This window comes from Salvelinus namaycush, chromosome 23, assembly GCF_016432855.1.
Source record: "Salvelinus namaycush isolate Seneca chromosome 23, SaNama_1.0, whole genome shotgun sequence".
Classification (NCBI taxonomy): domain Eukaryota; kingdom Metazoa; phylum Chordata; class Actinopteri; order Salmoniformes; family Salmonidae; genus Salvelinus; species Salvelinus namaycush.
This window is the reverse complement of record NC_052329.1, coordinates 27,012,038-27,031,066: the sequence shown is the minus strand read 5'-3', so window position 1 is coordinate 27,031,066 and position 19,029 is coordinate 27,012,038. Positions and strand designations below refer to the sequence as shown.

Here is a 19,029-nt window from a genome sequence, read left to right as displayed (position 1 = left end):
AGGGTACTATCCATTGCTCATCAGGGGCTGCCCTGCTCAAAGCTCTCCAATCTGTGTGTTGGTGTGTCTTTCAGAGGGGTTGTCAATTTGAGAGCAATGCTGTAAGGAATATGGATATAAATTATTCTAATAATAATAAAACATAAGCATATCTAGTGAGAAACATTTCTAAAGTTGAATCCCTATGAACTATTAGATCGTATTTCTGTCCACGTGACCATGTAAACAAACTGGTGAACTGTAGCAAGTACACGAAAACAAGTTTAAAAACCCTAACAAATAGACGAACGTATCGCTCAAATGTCACTTTATCATTTACTACAGGTTTCTGTTGGTATTTATTTTATGTCCGTCAGTCGTGCTACTTTTCCTTACTAGTTCGTTCCCTCCCAACCTGACTAGAGTTTCATTCCTTAATAACCAAAGCATGTCGTTTCCAATGGGAACAAATGAGCCATAGTGGGCAGAACAAGCAAGGAGGGGGGCAGAGCCAAGCACGAGCTTGCGAGATCCTATTGGCGCGTTCTAGCATCATCTGCATATTTCCGTTAGGGAACGCCTACTCTGAAGTGCGCGTGTGCAATAACTCAATAAGCATTTGCACTCCTTCTAAACGCGATTTTTAAAAACTTTTTTCAAAGGGTAAAGTTTACAAACCTTAGTCCACTCTGTTCATAAAACCGTATTGAGATCAAATGTTTCATCGATGAGAACATTTGCAGAATGTCGGCCAAAATCCATCTTCTCCCACTCCCCGGCATTGGGCTTCCTCGAGAACAATGTTAAATGTGGACTGGCTAATGGATAAATGTATTAACTCAACGTTTGAAGCAAGAGCTGTTTGACCCACCGAGTTCATCCAATAACCATTTATTGTATACACTTTTTTTCTACGTGGACTTTTATGCTGTGTGTGAGTCCCTCCCGTTTTCTAAAAGGCTATTATACTGTCTTTAGGTTCCCATTCCTCCTGTTGTCACTGTCAGCCAATGTGTAACCTGTCCAAATGGGAATAATGATGCTGCAAATGCATTTGATAACAAATATTTAATTTTGTTTATCCACATTAACATATGCATCACAATCTGGCTTCCGGGCCCAGAAAGCCTATTTCTGGACTAAAAATAACTGTTATAAAAATAACAGTTCTGGGTCTTTATATAAATAATGGGGCCAATGTGTGACATTTGGATCAAAATATCAAAATGGTTTGAAACTAAAATAAAAAAGATTATCATGCAGTTCCACATGTATTTAGAGTAATAAAAGTGAATATATGCAAATTGGCCCATAACTCCACCTATACAACAACATTGGACTATACATCCTTTAAGCAGGGTTCATAAAGACAGTGGCAAGTCAAATTCAAGGACTTTCAGGGACTTTTTCAAGCGATTAATTATAATTTTCAAGGGACCTCCAATTGTACATATAGGGCTTAATATGTACTGAACAAAAATATAAACGCAACAATTTCAAAGATTTTACTGAGTTACAGTTCTTATAAGGAAATTAAAATTGATTAGGCCCTAATCTATGGATTTCACATGACTGGGCTGTGGTGCAGCCATGAGTCAGGCCCAGCCAATCAGAGTTTTTCCCCACAAAAGGGCTTTATTAGACAGGTAAACTCCTCAGCAACCCCACATCAACTTGTGAATTGTATTGAATATAGCCACGATCTCCCCTTATTTCTTCATGTAATTACATTTTTTAAAAAGCCAGAATATTATCAATGTATTATCAACAGCTGTATCAAGTTGTCCTGTGTAGGAAATCCTCAGTGGTACCATAGTTTATAGATCGACCCTTCTGCAGACAGTATACCACCACCACACACAAATACACCTTGGGCAGTATGGCTTTGAATATAGGAAGATACCCAGAAACTGCTTGTCCGATTCAAATCCTCGATCACATCAAAGCTACTTCATGGCATTGTTGGCTAGTACCACGGGCGTTAGTTAAGTGTCCCATTGACATCAAGACATCTCTGCTAATCCTTAGTCTGAGTTGTTTAGATAATGGCTTGTTGAGTGTCTGGGTCTTAGAACCGCTCTGGTTCCTAGTGTCCCACAACCCACTGGGGCTGTTCCTTCATGACAACGATCAGATCATTCGCTGTCGGACCGCCCCCTCGTCACTCCGCCTTCCATTCCACTGTTGCCTGGCAAGAGAGCAGAAAATTCTGTGGGTCAAATAGAACATTACAAATTTAAATTCCGATATTTGTTTTATTTGTAGAATAGTTTGTAATTTCATATAATTCAAATTAGCTTCCTCTCCCCTGCCTTCCTCTACTCCCTGTCCTTTCTTTCCCTGACCTATAATTCCTTACAATCAAATGCCGACCGCATTATCTACCAAGAGAATTCTCTTCGATTATAATCACAGCCGTGTATATCCCGCCCCAATCAGACACATCGACGGCCCTGAAAGAACTTCATTGGACTCTATGTAAACTGGAAACCACATATCCTGAGGGTGCATTTATTGTAGCTGGGGATTTTAACAAGGCTGATCTGAAAACAAGGCTCCCTAAATTTTATCAGCATATCGAATTCGCAACCCCTTGCTGGCAAAATTCTGGATCATTGCTACTCTAATTTCCGCGACGCATACAAAGCCCTCCTTCGCCCTCCTTTCGGAAAATATGACCACGACTCCATTTTGTTGCTCCCAGCCTATAGACAGAAACTAAAACAGGAAACGCCCGTGCTCAGGTCTGTTCAACGGTGGTCCGACCAATCTGATCACGTGGACTGGGATGTGTTCCGGATAGCCTCAGACAACAACATTGATGTATACGCTGATTCGGTGAGTGAGTTTATTAGCAAGTGCATCGGTGATGTTGTACCCACGGGAACTATTAAAACCTTCCCCGACCAGAAACCGTGGATTGATGGCAGCATTCGCGCAAAACCGAAAATGCGAACCACTGCTTTTAATCATGGCAAGGCGACCGGACACATGACCGAATACAAACAGTGTGGCTATTCCCTCCACAAGGCAATCAAACAAGCTAAGCGTCAGTATAGAGACAAAGTAGAGTCGCAATTCAACGGCTCAGACACGAGAAGTATGTGGCAGGGTCTACAGTCAATCACGGATTACAAAAAGAAAACCAGCCCCGTCGCGGATACCAATGTCTTGCTCCCAGAAAAACTAAACAACTTCTTTGCTCGCTTTGAGGACAATACAGTGCCACTGACACGACACGCTACCAAAACCTGCGGGCTCTCCTTCACCACAGCCAACGTGAGTAAAACATTTAAACGTGTTAACCCTCACAAGGCTGCCGGCCCAGACGGCATCCCTAGCCGTGTCCTAAGAGCATGCGCAGACCAGCTGGCTGGTGTGTTTACGGACATATTCAATCAATCCCTATCCCAGTCTGCTGTTCCCACATGCTTTAAGAGGGCCACTATTGTTCCTGTTCCCAAGAAAGTTAAGGTAACTGAGCTAAACGACTATCGCCCCATAGCACTCACTTCCGTCGTCATGAAGTGCTTTGAGACTAGTCAAGGATCATATCACCTCCACCCTACCTGACACCCTAGACCCACTCCAATTTGCTTACCGCCCCAATAGGTCCACAGACGACACAATCGCAATCACACTGCCCTAACCCATCTTGACAAAAGGAATATCTATGTAAAAAGGCTGTTCATCGATTACAGCTCAGTATTTAACACCATACTACTCTCCAATCTCGTCATTAAGCTCGAGACCCTGGGTCTCGACACCGCCCTGTGCAACTGGGTCCTGGACTTTGACGGGCCGCCCCCAGGTGGTGAGGGTAGGAAACAACATCTCCACCCCACTGATCCTCAACACTGCGCCCCCACAAGGGTGCGTTCTGAGCCCTCGCCTGTACTCCCTGTTCACCCATGACTGCGTGGCCATGCACGCCTCCAACTCAATCATCAAGTTTGCAGACGACACTACAGTGGTAGGCTTGATTACCAACAACGACGAGACGGCCTACAGGGAGGAGGTGAGGGCCCTCGGAGTGTGGTGTCAGGAAAATAACCTCACACTCAACGTCAACAAAACAAAGGAGATGATCGTGGACTTCAGGAGACAGCAAAGGGAGCACCCCCTATCCACATCGACGGGACAGCAGTGAAGAAGCTGGAAAGTTTTAAGTTCCTCGGCGTACACATCACAGACAAACTGAAATGGTACCCACACAGACAGCGTGGTGAAGAAGGCGCAACAGCGCCTCTTCAACCTCAGGAGGCTGAAGAAATGTGGCTTGTCACCTAAAACACTGACAAACTTTTACAGATGCACAATCGAGAGCATCCTGTCGGACTGTATCACCGCCTGGTACGGCAACTGCTCCGCCCACAAACGTAAGGCTCTCCAGAGGGTAGTGAAGTCTGCACCGGGGGAAAACTACCTGCCCTCCAGGACACCTACACCACCCAATGTCACAGGAGGGCCAAAAAGATCATCAAGGACAACAACCACCCGAGCCACTGCCTGTTCACCCAGCTATCATCCAGAAGGCGAGGTCAGTACAGGTGCATCAAAGCTGGGCCCGGAGACTGAAAAACAGCTTCTATCTCAAGGCCATCAGACTGTTAAACAGCCATCACTAACATTGAGTGGCTGCTGCCAACATACAGACTCAATCTCTAACCACTTTAATAATTAGATGTAACAAATGTATCACCAGTCACTTAAACAATGCCACTTCATATAATGTTTACATACCCTACATTACTCATCTCATATGTATATACTGTACTCTTACCATCTACTGCATCTTACCTATGCCGTTCGGCCATCGCTCATCCATATATTTATATGTACATATTCTTAAATCATTCCTTTACACTTGTGTATAAGGTAGTTGTTGTGAAATTGTTAGATTACTTGTTAGATATTACTGCACGGTCGGAACTAGACGCACAAGCATTTTGCTACACTCACATTAACATCTGCTAACCATGTGTATGTGACCAATAAAATTTGATTCAGACTCACCTGTCATCTCAGTGGCACTGGTCTGGCTTCGGCCTGGGTCTGGAGAAGCTGGACTGGGGACTTGGGCCTTGCTACTGGCCTCCCCAGCGACAGGGTTAGCATTAGCAATTTGGCTAGCTTTAGCAATAGGGTTGTCATTAGCTTTAGCATTAAGGCCAGCATTATCATTGGGGGTTTTGTCACTAGCATTGGAGGTAGCTGCGTTGCTCCTCTTTCCGTCTGTGACATCAGTCTTCACCAGACACAGCATCTGAAGCAGTCTCATGGCATCAAAGTCCTCGCCCTCACACACCCCCCTCCTCCTCAGCAACTCCAACACCTACAACACAGAGCTATACAGTTATACACACGCAAATGTCGTGACGAAGGTATGACATTGCCTCGTCCCCTTCAGGAGGTTGAAAAGATTTGGCAGGGCCCTCAAATCCTCAAAAAGTTAACACAGCTGCACCATTGGGAGCATCTTGACTGGCTGCATCACTGCTTGGCAACTGCACTGGGGCCAAGCTCCCTGCCATCCAGGACCTCTATATCAGGCGGTGTGAAAGAAAGGCCCGGAGAATTGTTAGATTCCTGCCACCCAAGCCATAGACTGTTCTTTCTGCTTCCACACAGCAACAAGTACCGGAGCAAAAAATCTGACATCAACAGGCTCCTGAACATCTTCTATACCCAGGCAACGAGACTGCTAAATAGCAACAAAAAAAATGGCTGCAAGGACTATCTGCATTGACCCTTCTATTTTGCACACTACACACTCACTTAAATTTGCCTGCACACACATTCATATGGACTCTACACACAGGCACTCACATACAATCATATGCACTGCTGCTACTCTGTTTAACATGTACAATACCAGTCAACAGTTTGTACACCTACTCATTCAAGGGCCTTTATTTACTATTTTCTACATTGTAGAATAATAGTGAAGACGTCAAAACTATGAAATAATCATGTTGTAACCAAAAAAAAGTGTTTAACAAATCAAAATATATTTCATATTTTAGATTCTTCAAAAGTAGCCACCCTTTGCCTTGATGACAGCTTTGCATACTCTTGGTATTCTCTCAACCAGCTTCCTGGAATGCTTTTCCAACAGTCTTGAAGGAGTTCCACTTGTTGGCTGCTTTTCCTTCACTCTGTGGTCCAACTCATCTCAAACCATCTCAATTGGGTTGAGGTTAGATGATTGTGGAGGCAAGGTCATCTGATGCAGCACTCCATCACTCTCCTTCTTGGTCAAATAGCCCTTACACAGCCTGGAGGTGTGTTTGGTCATTGTCCTGTTGAAAAACAAATGAAAATCCCACTAAGCGCAATCCAGATGGGATGGCGTATTGCTGCAGAATGATGTGGTAGCCATGCTGGTTAATTGTGCCTTGAATTCAAAATAAATTACTGACAGTGTCACCAGCAAAGCACCAACACACCTCTTCCTCCATGCTTCAGTGGGAACCACACATGCGGAGATCATCCGTTCACCTACTCTGCGTCTCACAAAGACACAGCGGTTGGAACCAAAATCCTCAAATTTGGACTCAGACCAAAGGACAGATTTCCACCGGTCTAATGTCCATTGCTCGTGTTTCTTGGCCCAAGCAAGTCTCTTCTTCTTAATGGTGTCCTTTAGTAGTGGGTTCTTTGCAGAAATTCGACCATGAAGGTCCAATTCAGTCTCCTCTGAACAGTTGACGTTGAGATGTGTCTGTTACTTGAAACTCTGAATCATTTATCTGGGCTGCAGTTAACTCTAATTAACTTACGGTATCCTCTGCAGCAGTTACAGATCCTCTGTAACTCTGGGTCTTCCTTTCCTGTGGCAGTCCTCCTGAGAGCCAGTTTCATCATAGCGCTTGATGGTTTTTGCAACTGCACTTGAAGAAACTTTCAAAGTTCTTGAAATTTTCCAGATTGACTGACCTTTGTGATAAAGTAATGTTGGACTATCGTTTCTCTTTGCATTTTTTTTTATTTATTAAAAAAAATATATACATTTCACCTTTATTTAACCAGGTACGCCAGTTGAGAACAAGTTCTCATTTACAACTACGACCTGGCCAAGATAAAGCAAAGCAGTGCGACAAAAACAACAGAGTTGCAAACAAACATACAGTTAATAACACAAAGGAAAAGAAAAATAGAAAGATCTATGTACAGTGTGTGCAAATGTAGAAGAGTAGGGAGGTAGGCAATAAATAGGCCATAGAGGCAAAAAATAATTACAACTTAGCATTAATACTGGAGTGATATATGTGCAAGTAGAGATACTGGGGTGCAAAAGATCAAGAGGGCAATTAATAATATGGGGATGAGGTAGTTGTGTGTGCTATTTACATATTCACTGTACCTGTACACAGCCTTCGGTAAGCTGCTCTGACAGCTGATGCTTAAAGTTAGAGGGAGATAAGACTCCAGCTTCAGAGATTTTTGCAATTCATTCCAGTCATTGGCAGCAGAGAACTGGGAGGAAAGGCGGCCAAAGGAAGTGTTGGCTTTGGGGATGACCAGTGCAATATATCTGCTGGAGTGCGTGTTGCGAGTGGTGACCATGTGAGGCAGGGCTTTACCTAGCAAAGACTTATAGATGACCTGGAGCCAGTGGGTTTGGCGACGGATATGTAGTGAGGGCCAACCAACGAGAGCATAGAGGTCGCTGTGGCGAGTAGTATATGGGGCTTTGGTGATAAAACGGACGACGCTGTAATAGCAAACTGGATGTAGTCTGAGTAGAGTGTTGGGGGCTATTTTGTAAATGACATGGCCGAAGTCAAGGATCAGTAGGATAGTCAGTTTTTATTTATTTATTTTTATTTCACCTTTATTTAACCAGGTAGGCAAGTTGAGAACAAGTTCTCATTTACAATTGCGACCTGGCCACTGTAAAGCAAAGCAGTTTGACACATACAACAACACAGAGTTACACATGGAGTAAAACAAACATACAGTCAATAATACAGTAGAAAAATAAGTCTATATACAATGTGAGCAAGTGAGGTGAGATAAGGGAGGTGAAGGCAAAAAAAAGGCCATGGTGGCAAAGTAAATACAATATAGCAAGTAAAACACTGGAATGTTTGATTTGCAGTGGAAGAATGTGCAAAGTAGAGAGAAATAATTGGGTGCAAAGGAGCAAAATAAATAAATAAATACAGTAGGGAAAGAGGTAGTTGTTTGGGCTAAATTATAGATGGGCTATGTACAGGTGCAGTAATCTGTGAGCTGCTCTGACAGCTGGTGCTTAACGCTAGTGAGGGAGATAAGTGTTTCCAGTTTCAGAGATTTTTGTAGTTCGTTCCAGTCATTGGCAGCAGAGAACTGGAAGGAGAGGCGGCCAAAGGAAGAATTGGTTTGGGGGTGACCAGAGAGATATACCTGCTGGAGCGCGTGCTACAGGTGGGTGCTGCTATGGTGACCAGCGAGCTGAGAGAAGGGGGGACTTTACCTAGCAGGGTCTTGTAGATGACCTGGAGCCAGTGGGTTTGGCGACAAGTATGAAGCGAGGGCCAGCCAACGAGAGCGTACAGGTCGCAGTGGTGGGTAGTATATGGGGCTTTGGTGACAAAACGGATGGCACTGTGATAGACTGCATCCAATTTATTGAGTAGGGTATTGGAGGCTATTTTGTAAATGACATCAACGAAGTCGAGGATTGGTAGGATGGTCAGTTTTACAAGGGTATGTTTGGCAGCATGAGTGAAGGATGCTTTGTTGCGGAATAGGAAGCCAATTCTAGATTTAACTTTGGATTGGAGATGTTTGATGTGAGTCTGGAAGGAGAGTTTACAGTCTAACCAGACACCTAGGTATTTGTAGTTGTCCACATATTCTAAGTCAGAGCCGTCCAGAGTAGTGATGTTGGACAGGCGGGCAGGTGCAGGCAGCGATCGGTTGAAGAGCATGCATTTAGTTTTACTTGTATTTAAGAGCAATTGGAGGCCACGGAAGGAGAGTTGTATGGCATTTAAGATCGTCTGGAGGGTTGTTAACACAGTGTCCAAAGAAGGGCCAGAAGTATGCAGAATGGTGTCGTCTGCGTAGAGGTGGATCAGACTCACCAGCAGCAAGAGCGACATCATTGATGTATACAGAGAAGAGTCGGTCCAAGAATTGAACCCTGTGGCACCCCCATAGAGACTGCCAGATGCCCGGACAACAAACCCTCCGATTTGACACACTGAACTCTATCAGAGAAGTAGTTGGTGAACCAGGCAAGGCAATCATTTGAGAAACCAATGCTGTCGAGTCTGCCGATGAGGATGTGGTGACTGACAGAGTCGAAAGCCTTGGCCAGGTCAATGAATACAGCTGCACAGTATTGTTTCTTATCGATGGCGGTTAAGATATCGTTTAGGACCTTGAGCGTGGCTGAGGTGCACCCATGACCAGCTCTGAAACCAGATTGCATAGCGGAGAAGGTATGGTGGGATTCGAAATGGTCGGTAATCTGTTTGTTGACTTGGCTTTCGAAGACCTTAGAAAGGCAGTTTGGGTCAAGAGTATTCCCCCCTTTGAAGAGGGGGATGACCTCAGCAGCTTTCCAATCTTTGGGAATCTCAGATGACACGAAAGAGAGGTTAAACAGGCTAGTAATAGGGGTTGCAACAATTTCGGAGGATAATTTTAGCAAGAGAGGGTCCAGATTGTCTAGCTCGGCTGATTTGTAGGGATCCGGATTTTGCAGCTCTTTCAGAACATTAGCTGTTTGAATTTGGGTGGAGAAGCGGGGGAGGTTTGGGCAATTTGCTGCAGGGGGTGCTGAGGTGTTGCCCGGGGTAGGGGTAGCCAGGTGGAAAGCATGGCCAGCCATGGAAAAATGCTTATTGAAATTATCGATTATCGTAGATTTATCAGTGGTCCTATCCTCAGTGCAGTGGGCAGCTGGGAGGAGGTGCTCTTATTCTCCATGGACTTTACAGTGTCCCAAAACTTTTTGGAATTAGTGCTACAGGAAGCAAATTTCTGTTTGAAAAAGCTAGCCTTAGCTTTCCTAACTGACTGAGTATATTGGTTCCTGACTTCCCTGAAGAGTTGCATATCGCGGGGGCTATTCGATGCTAATGCAAAACGCCACGGGATGTTTTTGTGCTGGTCGAGTGCAGTCAAGTCTGGGGTGAACCAAGGGCTATATCTGTTCTTAGTTCTACATTTTTTGAATGGGGCATACTTATTTAAGATGGAGAGGAAAGCACTTTTGAAGAGCAACCTGGCATCCTCTGACGGGATGAGGTCAATATCCTTCCAGGATACCCGGGCCAGGTCGGTTAGAAAGGTCTGCTTGCTGAAGTGTTTTAGGGAGCGTTTGACAGTGATGAAGGGTGATTGAGCTGTTCTTTCCATAATATGGACTTGGTCTTTTACCAAATAGGGCTATCTTCTGAATACCACCCCTGTCTTGTCACAACACAACTGATTGGCTCAAACGCATTAAGGACAGAAATTCCCCAAATAAACTTTTGACAAGGCACACCTGTTAATTGAAATGCATTCCAGGTGACTACTTCATGAAGCTGGTTGAGAGAATGCCAAGAGTGTGCAAAGCTGTCATCAAGGCAAAGGGTGGCTACTTTGAAGAATCTCAAATGTAAAATATCTTTTTTGGTTGCTACATGATTCCATGTGTTATTTCATAGTTTTGATATCTTGACTTGTATTCTACAATGTAGAAAATAGTAAAAATAAAGAAAAATCCCTGGAATAAGTTGGTGTCCAAACTTTTGACTGGTACTGCATGTCCTGATGCCTAATCACATTAACCCTATACATATCTACCCCCACCACTCCAGAATCCCTGCACATTGCAAATGTGGTATTGGCACTGATCCTGCAACTGACTGTATATAGCTTACTTACTTTCGTTCTTCTTATGTTTTTGTTCTACTTGACTATTCTCTATAGTACTACTGATACTCATTACTGCATTGTTAGGGAAGTGCAAGCAAGATTCACTGTACTTGTGCATGTGACAATAAAAACTTAAATCCAACACCTATAACACAGAGCTATACACACACACGTACCTTCATGTACTGGTAGGACTTGAGCTCGCTGAGGTTTTCTTCCAGGAAAAGTAAGTAGAGTGTCAGGTCATCCCATTGCCCCTGGGGGCGCGGCAGAACACCGGTGGTAGGCAGTGATTGGTAGGACTTCAGGAAATGGGTGTGTGATTGGAGGAAAGGGCGCAGAGCGGAGTATATCACCACGGGAACCAGCATGGCGTACACCAGCAGGTTAACAAAGCTGAAATCACAATCCAGTCAACTTCATTTAAAAAGGGAACAACAATTACTTGCTAAAAAGGTGGCATAAAAACCTTAGCAAAGTGAAAACGCCCACGGCGACTAGCTTGCACTGTAATTGGTCGGGGATCGAGGTGTCATTGGCCAGGAGTCCGGTGCGTAGGGAACAGCCGAACTGTGGGGAGGATCACAATTTTAGGACCAATTAGTTAGCCAGATAACTCACAACATAAATTAGGGTCAGTTATGACTAGACCCACTTGGGCAGTGGGTCAGGGTTAGTTACCTGGTCAGTGAGGGAGGCGAGGCAGAGGTAGTAGCCCAGGTAGACACAGGCCAAAAGCAAGGTGAGCAGGTTGAGGCCTCGACACAGCAGGTAGCGCCACAACAACACAACACTCCTCCTCTTGGTCAGCAGATACTGCTCCACCACCGGGTACATGAAACACCCCTCAGTAGGGTCGGACGCACCACTGTAGGGAGGGAGAGACAGAGTGAGAGAGTGGGTTAGCAGTGGTGGAGGTCAGGCCCATAGTAATGTCTGGAATGGATTTACTGGAACAGTATCAAACACTTCAAACGGTCTCCATGTTTATTACACCGGCTCTGACGCTGCTCGGATGTGGCAGGGCTTGCAAACTATTACAGACTACAAAGGGAAAACCAGCCCTGAGCTGCCCAGTAACGTGAGCCTACCAGATGAGCTAAATGCCTTTTATGCTCGCTTCGAGGCAAGCAACACTGAAGCATGCATAAGAGCAACAGCTGTTCCAGACGACTGTGTGATCACGCTCTCCATAGCCGATGTGAGCAAGACCTTAAAACAGGTCAATATTCACAGAGGGATTACCAGGACGTGTACTCAGAGCATGCACAGACCAAATGGCAAGTGTCTTCACCTACATTTTCAACCTCTCCCTGACAGAGTCTGTAATACCTAAATGTTTCAAGCAGACCACCATAGTCCCTATGCCCAAGAAAGCGAAGGTAACCTGCCTAAATGACTACCGCCCCGTAGCACTCACGTCAGTAGCCGTGAAGTGCTTTGAAAGGCTGGTCATGGCTCACATCAACACCACCTTCCCGGAAACCCTAGACGCACTCCAATTCGCATACCGCCCCAACAGATCCACAAATGATGCAATCTCAATCGCACGCCACACTGCCCTTTCCCAACTGGACAAAAGGAACACCTATGTGAGAATTCTGTTTATTGACTACAGCGCAGCGTTCAACACCATAGTGCCCACAAAGCTAATCACTAAGCTAAGGACCCTCGTACTTAACACCTCCCTCTGCAACTGAATCCTGGACTTCCTGACAGGCTGCCTCCAGGTGGTAAGGATAGGCAACAACACATTTGCCACGCTGATCCTCTGGGGTGTGTGCTTAGTCCTCGCCTGTACTCCTTGTTCACCCACGACTGCGTGGCCAAGCACAACTCCAACAACATAATTAATCAAATGGCCACCCAGACTATTTACATTGACACCCCCCCCCCCCTCCCACTTTTGTTTTTACACTGCTGCTACGCACTGTTTATCATCTATGCATGGTCACTTTATTTTATTATGGGACTCCCAATCACGGCCGGAAGTGATTCAGCCTGGATTCGAACCAGGGACTGTAGTGACTCCTCTTGGACTGAGATGGAGTACCTTAGACCGCTGCGCAACTTGGGAGCAAATGTTTACCCCTGCCTACATAAACAAATTACCCCGACTAACTTGTACCCCCAGACATTGACCTGGTACCGGTACCCCCTGTATATAGACTCGTTATTGTTATTTGTGTTACTTTTTTATTTAGTAAATATTTTCTTAACTCTATTTTTTGAACTGCATTGTTGGTTAAGGGCTTGTAAGTAAGCATTTCACTGTAAGGTTGTATTATTGTATTCGGCGCATGTGACATATAACACTTGATTTGATGACGTTCTATTAATTCCATTCCAGCCTTTCAGTCTGTTTGATGCCCATTGAATCCAACCCAGTCAGCCTACCTGTCTGTGTATTCCCCAGCAGTGGCCATGCGTTTAGCCAGAGTGACAGCACGGTTGTAGCAGCGGTCGAGCTCTTCTATGATGAAGCTGAGGTCTGACTGAAGCAGAGGAGAGGCAGAGAAACCCCAGAAAACTGCTGGACTATACATAATTACTGCTACCAACAGCAGGATATAGGGGAAGAACTGAGAGAGTGGGAAAGGGAGAGAGGAAGGTGGACAAAGGGCGAGAGGAAGGTTAAGTATTAGTTCTCTGTGTTTGTCCTTGTGTAGCCCTACGGATAGTCTGCAAGTGTACGTTACCTTGTGTTGCCATAACTGTAGTGTTCGAGTGTGTAGGGCTGCCCAGCAGTAGGAGTCCACGTACATGGCCTGACGCCTGGAAAAGTTAGCTGGAGGGAAACAGCTGATCTGAACACCTGGAAGACAGACAGAAACACACACACACGCACAGAGATAATAATCACTAAATGATTTGATCATTTATGATTTAATAATTAATTAATCGCAAACACGTAACCACCACACACACACACCTGTGACCTACTCACCCACAGAGACCTCCTGGGCGAAGGCTAGAGAGATGAGGAGGAGAGGGAGTCCCACCGCCACGCACGTCACCATCTTGTCCACGGCTAGCTCAGTGCGCACGGCGCGGTACCTTCCCTGACCCGGCTCCTTCAGGAGGAAATCACTAAACACATACTCTGTAGCGACGTGGGCGATATCCATCTCTGACTCTGTTGTCTTCTTAGCAGATCGACCCACCGTTTCGTTTCTAAACTTTTTTACCCTCGCTCTCGTGAGCTCGAAATGACAACGCTAAAGTTGAAACTGAAAGACGCACCATTGAAAAGTTGACAACACCTAGCTAGCAAGCTAAGCTACCGGTAAGTTAATGTAACTAGTGTGTCACGTGTACGCTTGACCCAACTATATAAATCAATCAAGCCATGCTATGAATTTAGCTAGCTAAATAATGTATCTGGTTTGGCGGTGCACAACAAGGCAAATGCTGTTAACCAATTAAAATGCTTTGATGTCCCTTCCGGGGTGTCTCAAACTCGGGTAGTGCAAACTCGGTTTCTTGGGATCTCCCTACCCTAAACTTAACCCTTACCGTTTCCTTAACCATTTAAAATGTTAACTTCATTGGGAGGTAGGAGCCCAGATAGCAAGGACCCTTTCAGATCCTTCCTTTTTTTGTGTTTCCAAGCTCTGTGATCTTTCCATACTTCCTTTTTTAATTGTTTTATTGAACCTTTATTTAAAGAGATGGAGCGTGACTGTTTAGTTGCTCTACAAGGGCTGGTGGGTTAAAGAGATGGAGAGTGACTGTTTAGTTGCTCTACAAGAGCTGGTGCGTTAAAGAGATGGAGAGTGACTGTTTAGTTGCTCTACAAGGGCTGGTGGGTTAAAGAGATGGAGAGTGACTGTTTAGTTGCTCTACAAGGGCTGGTGGACTAAAGAGATTGAGAGTGACTGTTTAGTTGCTCTACAAAGGCTGGTGGGTTAAAGAGATGGAGAGTGACTGTTTAGTTGCTCTACAAGAGCTGGTGGGTTAAAGAGATGGAGAGTGACTGTTTAGTTGCTCTACAAGAGCTGGTGCGTTAAAGAGATGGAGAGTGACTGTTTAGTTGCTCTACATGGGCTGGTGGACTAAAGAGATTGAGAGTGACTGTTTAGTTGCTCTACAAAGGCTGGTGGGTTAAAGAGATGGAGAGTGACTGTTTAGTTGCTCTACAAGGGCTGGTGGGTTAAAGAGATGGAGAGTGACTGTTTAGTTGCTCTACAAGGGCTGGTGGGTTAAAGAGATGGAGAGTGACTGTTTAGTTGCTCTACATGGGCTGGTGGATTAAAGAGATTGAGAGTGACAGTTTAGTTGCTCTACAAGGGCTGGTGGGTTAAAGAGATGGAAATTGACTGTTTAGTTGCTCTACAAGGGCTGGTGGGTTAAAACTTCTTGTGAATAGGGGGGCGCTGTTTTCACTTTGGAAAAAATCGTGCCCAAATTAAACGGCCTTGTACTCTGTTCTAGATCATACAATATGCATATTATTATTACTATTGGATAGAAAACACTCTGAAGTTTCTAAAACTGTTTGAATTATATCTGTGAGTAAAACAGAACTCATTTGGCAGCAAACTTCCATACAGGAAGTGAAAATTCTGAAAATGAGGCTCTGTGTCAGGGCCTGCCTATTCAACTGGCTTTTATTTATGGATCTCTATGCACTTCATACGCCTTCCACTAGATGTCAACAGGCAGTGGAAGGTTGAATGGGGTGTCTAGCTTGATGTGAGTCCGAATAAGAGCTTTTGGAGTGACAGGTCTGCTCTTTTGTCAGTTTTCATCTGCGCGCCGGGGAACCTCACATTGTCTTCTGAAAAGCGTTCGGTATACACTACGAATTGCGCCGGCTCTCATTTTATTGGATACATATGAGAAGAACATCATAAAGTAGGATTTTCAACTGAGTTTGACCAGTTTATTCGACGTTTATTGGGAATTTTTCGTTCCATGCGCTAACCGTTTTTGGACATGTGCCCTCCACATGGCTAGCCAAAGTTGCTAATTCGACAGAAGAAATGGACATTCTAAAACCAAACAACGATTTATTCTGCACCTAGGACTCCTTGCACAACATTCTGATGGAAGATCAGCAAAAGTAGGAGAATATTTATGATGTTATTTCGTATGATGTTATTTCGTATTTCTGTGTAATATGTTGGCTCCAACACGGCGGAGAATAGGTGAGCGCTGTCTCACCTATAATGCATTCTGTATGTTGTAGTAAAGTTATTTAAAAAAATCTAACACAGCGGTTGCATTAAGAACCAGTGTATCTTTCATTTTCCATACAACAAGTATTTTTATGTAATGTTTATGATGAGTTCTTTGGTTAGTTTAGGTGACTGTCCAAAATATCTCCGGAGATTTTGGTGAATTGTTGCTACGTATTCACAATGTATAACCACGATTTGCAGCTCTAAATATGCACATTTTCGAACAAAACATAAATGTATTGTATAACATGATGTTATAAGACTGTCATCTGATGAAATTGTCCAAAGGTTAGTGATTAATTTTATCTCTATTGCTGGTTTTTGCGAAAGCTATGTTGGCGGTGAATAAATGTTTTTGTGTGTTTGGCTATTGTGGTAAGCTAATATAATTCTATATTGTGTTTTTGCTTAAAAAATCGGAAATATTGGCTGGATTCACAAGATGTTTATCTTTCATTTGCTGTACACCATGTATTTTTCATAAATGTTTTATGATGAGTATTTATGTATTTCACGTTGCTCTCTGTAATTATTCTGGCTGCTTTGGTGCTATTTGTGATGGTGGCTGCAATGTAAAACTACGATTTATACCTCAAATATGCACATTTTCGAACAAAACATAAATGTATTGTATAACATGATGTTATAAGACTGTCATCTGATGAAGTTGTTCAAGGTTAGTGATTAATTTTATCTCTATTTTGTCGGTTTTGTGAAAGCTACCTATGCGGTGGAAACATGGTGAAAACATGCCGTTGTGTGTTTGGCTATTGTGGTTAGCTAATATAAATACATATTGTGTTTTCGCTGTAAAACATTTTAAAAATCGGAAATGATGGCTGGATTCACAAGATGTTTATCTTTCATTTGCTGTATTGGACTTGTGATTTCATGAAATTATATTATATGATATCCCTGTCCCGTTAGACTAGGCTATGCTAGTCAGCTTTTTTGATGAGGATGCTCCCGGATCCGGGATGGGTATCACTGAAAGGTGACGGCCTACCCCGGCCAAACCCTAACCCCGACGACGCTGGGCCAATTGTGCGCTACCCCTATGGGACTCCCATTCACGGCCGATTGTGATACAGCCTGGAATCGAACCAGGGTCTGTAGTGACGCCTACTGCGCCACTCGAGAGCCCCTTGCTTGCTTTATTCTTTCATTTCCTCCCCCAATGTCTTTCCCTGTGTTACCTTCTCCACTGATTCACTTGCAAAACATCTACAGTACACTGCACTTACACGGGCTTCCTTGAAAGAAACCGTTTTTTCCATCCTCTCTTTATGCACTGTAGTTGCGTGTTTTTACTATGTCTGATGAGAGCTGTTGCTCTTCCCTGAGGCCTGAGGGAGAGAGAGAGAGGTCCAGACACTGACTGCCCTCCATCTCCAGACCTCATCACTCAGGCCCCTCGTCCCTCTGCCCCTCTCTATACTGCCACCTACTCTCAGGCCCTCTCGTCTTTATACAATGCCTTCAGAAAGTATTCAGACCTCTTGACTTTTTCCACATTTTGTTACGTTACAGGCTGGTTCTAAAATGGATTAATAAAACAACAACTCAGCAATCTACACATAATGCCCCATAATGGCAAAACGAAAACAGCTTTTTAGGCATTTTTGCAAATCTATTACAAATAAAAAACATAAATACCTTATTTACATAAGTATTCAGACCCTTTGCTATGAGACTTGAAATTCTGCTCAGGTGCATCCTGTTTCCATTGATTATCCTTGAGATGTTTTTACAATGTGATTAGAGTCCACCCGTGGTAAATTAATTGATTGGACATGATTTGGAAAGGCACAAACCTGTCTATATAAGGTCCCACAGTTGACAATGCATGTCAGAACAAAAACCAAGCCATGAGGTCGAAGGAATTGTCCGTAGAGCTCAGAGACAGGATTGTGTCGAGGCAAAGATCTGGGGAATGGTACCAAAACATTTCTGCAGCATTGACGGTCCCCAAGAACACAGTGGCCTCCATCATTCTTAAATGGAAGAAGTTTGGAACCACCAAGACTCTTCCTAGAGCTGGCCACCCGGCCAAACTGAGCAATCAGGGGAGAAGGGCCTTGGTCAGGGATGTGACCAACAACCCGATGGTCACTCTGACAGAGCTCTGGAGTTCCTCTATGGAGATGGGAGAACTTTCCAGAAGGACAACCATCTCTGCAGCACTCCACCAATCAGGCCTTTATGGTAGAGTGGCCAGACGGAGGCAACTCCTCAGTAAAAGACCCATGACAGCCCGCTTGGAGTTTGCCAAAAGGCACCTAAAGACTCAACAAGAAACAAGATTCTCTGGTCTGATGAAACCAAGATTGAACTCTTTGGCCTGAATGCCAAGCGTCACGTCTAGAGGAAACCTGGCACCATCCCTACGGTGAAGCATGGTAGTGGCAGCAGAGACTAGGAAACTAGTCAGGATCAAGGGAAAGATAAACAGAGCAAAGTACAGCGAGATCCTAGATGAAAACCTGCTCCAGAGCGCTCAGGACCTCAGACTGGGGGAATGGTTCACCTTCCAACAGGACAACGACCCTAAGCACACAGCCAAGACAATGCAGGAGTGGCTTCGGAACAAGTCTCTGAATGTCCTTGAGTGGCCCAGCCAGAGTCCGGATTTGAACCCGAATGAACATCTCTGGAGAGACCTGAAAATAGCTGTGCTGCGACGCTCCCCATCCAACCTGACAGTGCTTGAGAGGATCTGCAGAGAAGAATGGGAGAAACTCCCCAAATACATGTGTGCCAAGCGTGTAGCGTCATACCCAAGAAGACTTGAGGCTGTAGACTTGCCAAAAGGTGCTAAGGTGCTTCAACAAAGTACTGAGTAAAGGTCTGTCAATAGGTCTGAATACTTTCAGAAGGCATTGTAGATAGGCTACATTCTATTATAGTTTTCTTGGTAGCCTATTGGTTTTCGTTGCTGTAAATGGAACTGTACGTGTTGGAAACGTGTTTATGGTAGGCTGGCATTGCTTAATTGATTATGTGGGTT

General features: G+C 44.3%; 1 protein-coding gene across 1 annotated transcript; it reads right to left on the bottom strand.

Moving 5' to 3' along the window:
- Positions 1 to 1,046: 1,046 nt before the first annotated feature.
- On the bottom strand, positions 1,047 to 14,225 carry LOC120018777 (pannexin-1-like). Its single transcript, XM_038961982.1, has 8 exons — positions 13,787 to 14,225; positions 13,539 to 13,654; positions 13,237 to 13,421; positions 11,521 to 11,707; positions 11,309 to 11,409; positions 11,016 to 11,235; positions 4,996 to 5,314; positions 1,047 to 2,167 (listed from the first exon to the last, which is right to left on the bottom strand). The coding sequence occupies exons 1-8, from the start codon at positions 13,965 to 13,967 to the stop codon at positions 2,115 to 2,117; spliced, it is 1,362 nt and encodes a 453-aa protein (XP_038817910.1). The 5' UTR covers positions 13,968 to 14,225; the 3' UTR covers positions 1,047 to 2,114.
- Between the last annotated feature and the right edge of the window lie 4,804 nt (positions 14,226 to 19,029).

What these genes read in the sequence shown, in the direction of transcription:
- LOC120018777 (XM_038961982.1), bottom strand. Translation starts at nt 13,967, where the DNA reads ATGGATATCGCCCACGTCGCTACAGAGTATGTGTTTAGTGATTTCCTC. An exon ending in TCGCCTCCCTCACTGACCAG is followed by an intron (nt 11,410 to 11,520) that starts GTAACTAACCCT and finishes TCCTCCCCACAG; the next exon opens with TTCGGCTGTTCCCTACGCAC. An exon ending in AGTCCTACCAGTACATGAAG is followed by an intron (nt 5,315 to 11,015) that starts GTACGTGTGTGT and finishes TCTGTGTTGTAG; the next exon opens with GTGTTGGAGTTGCTGAGGAG.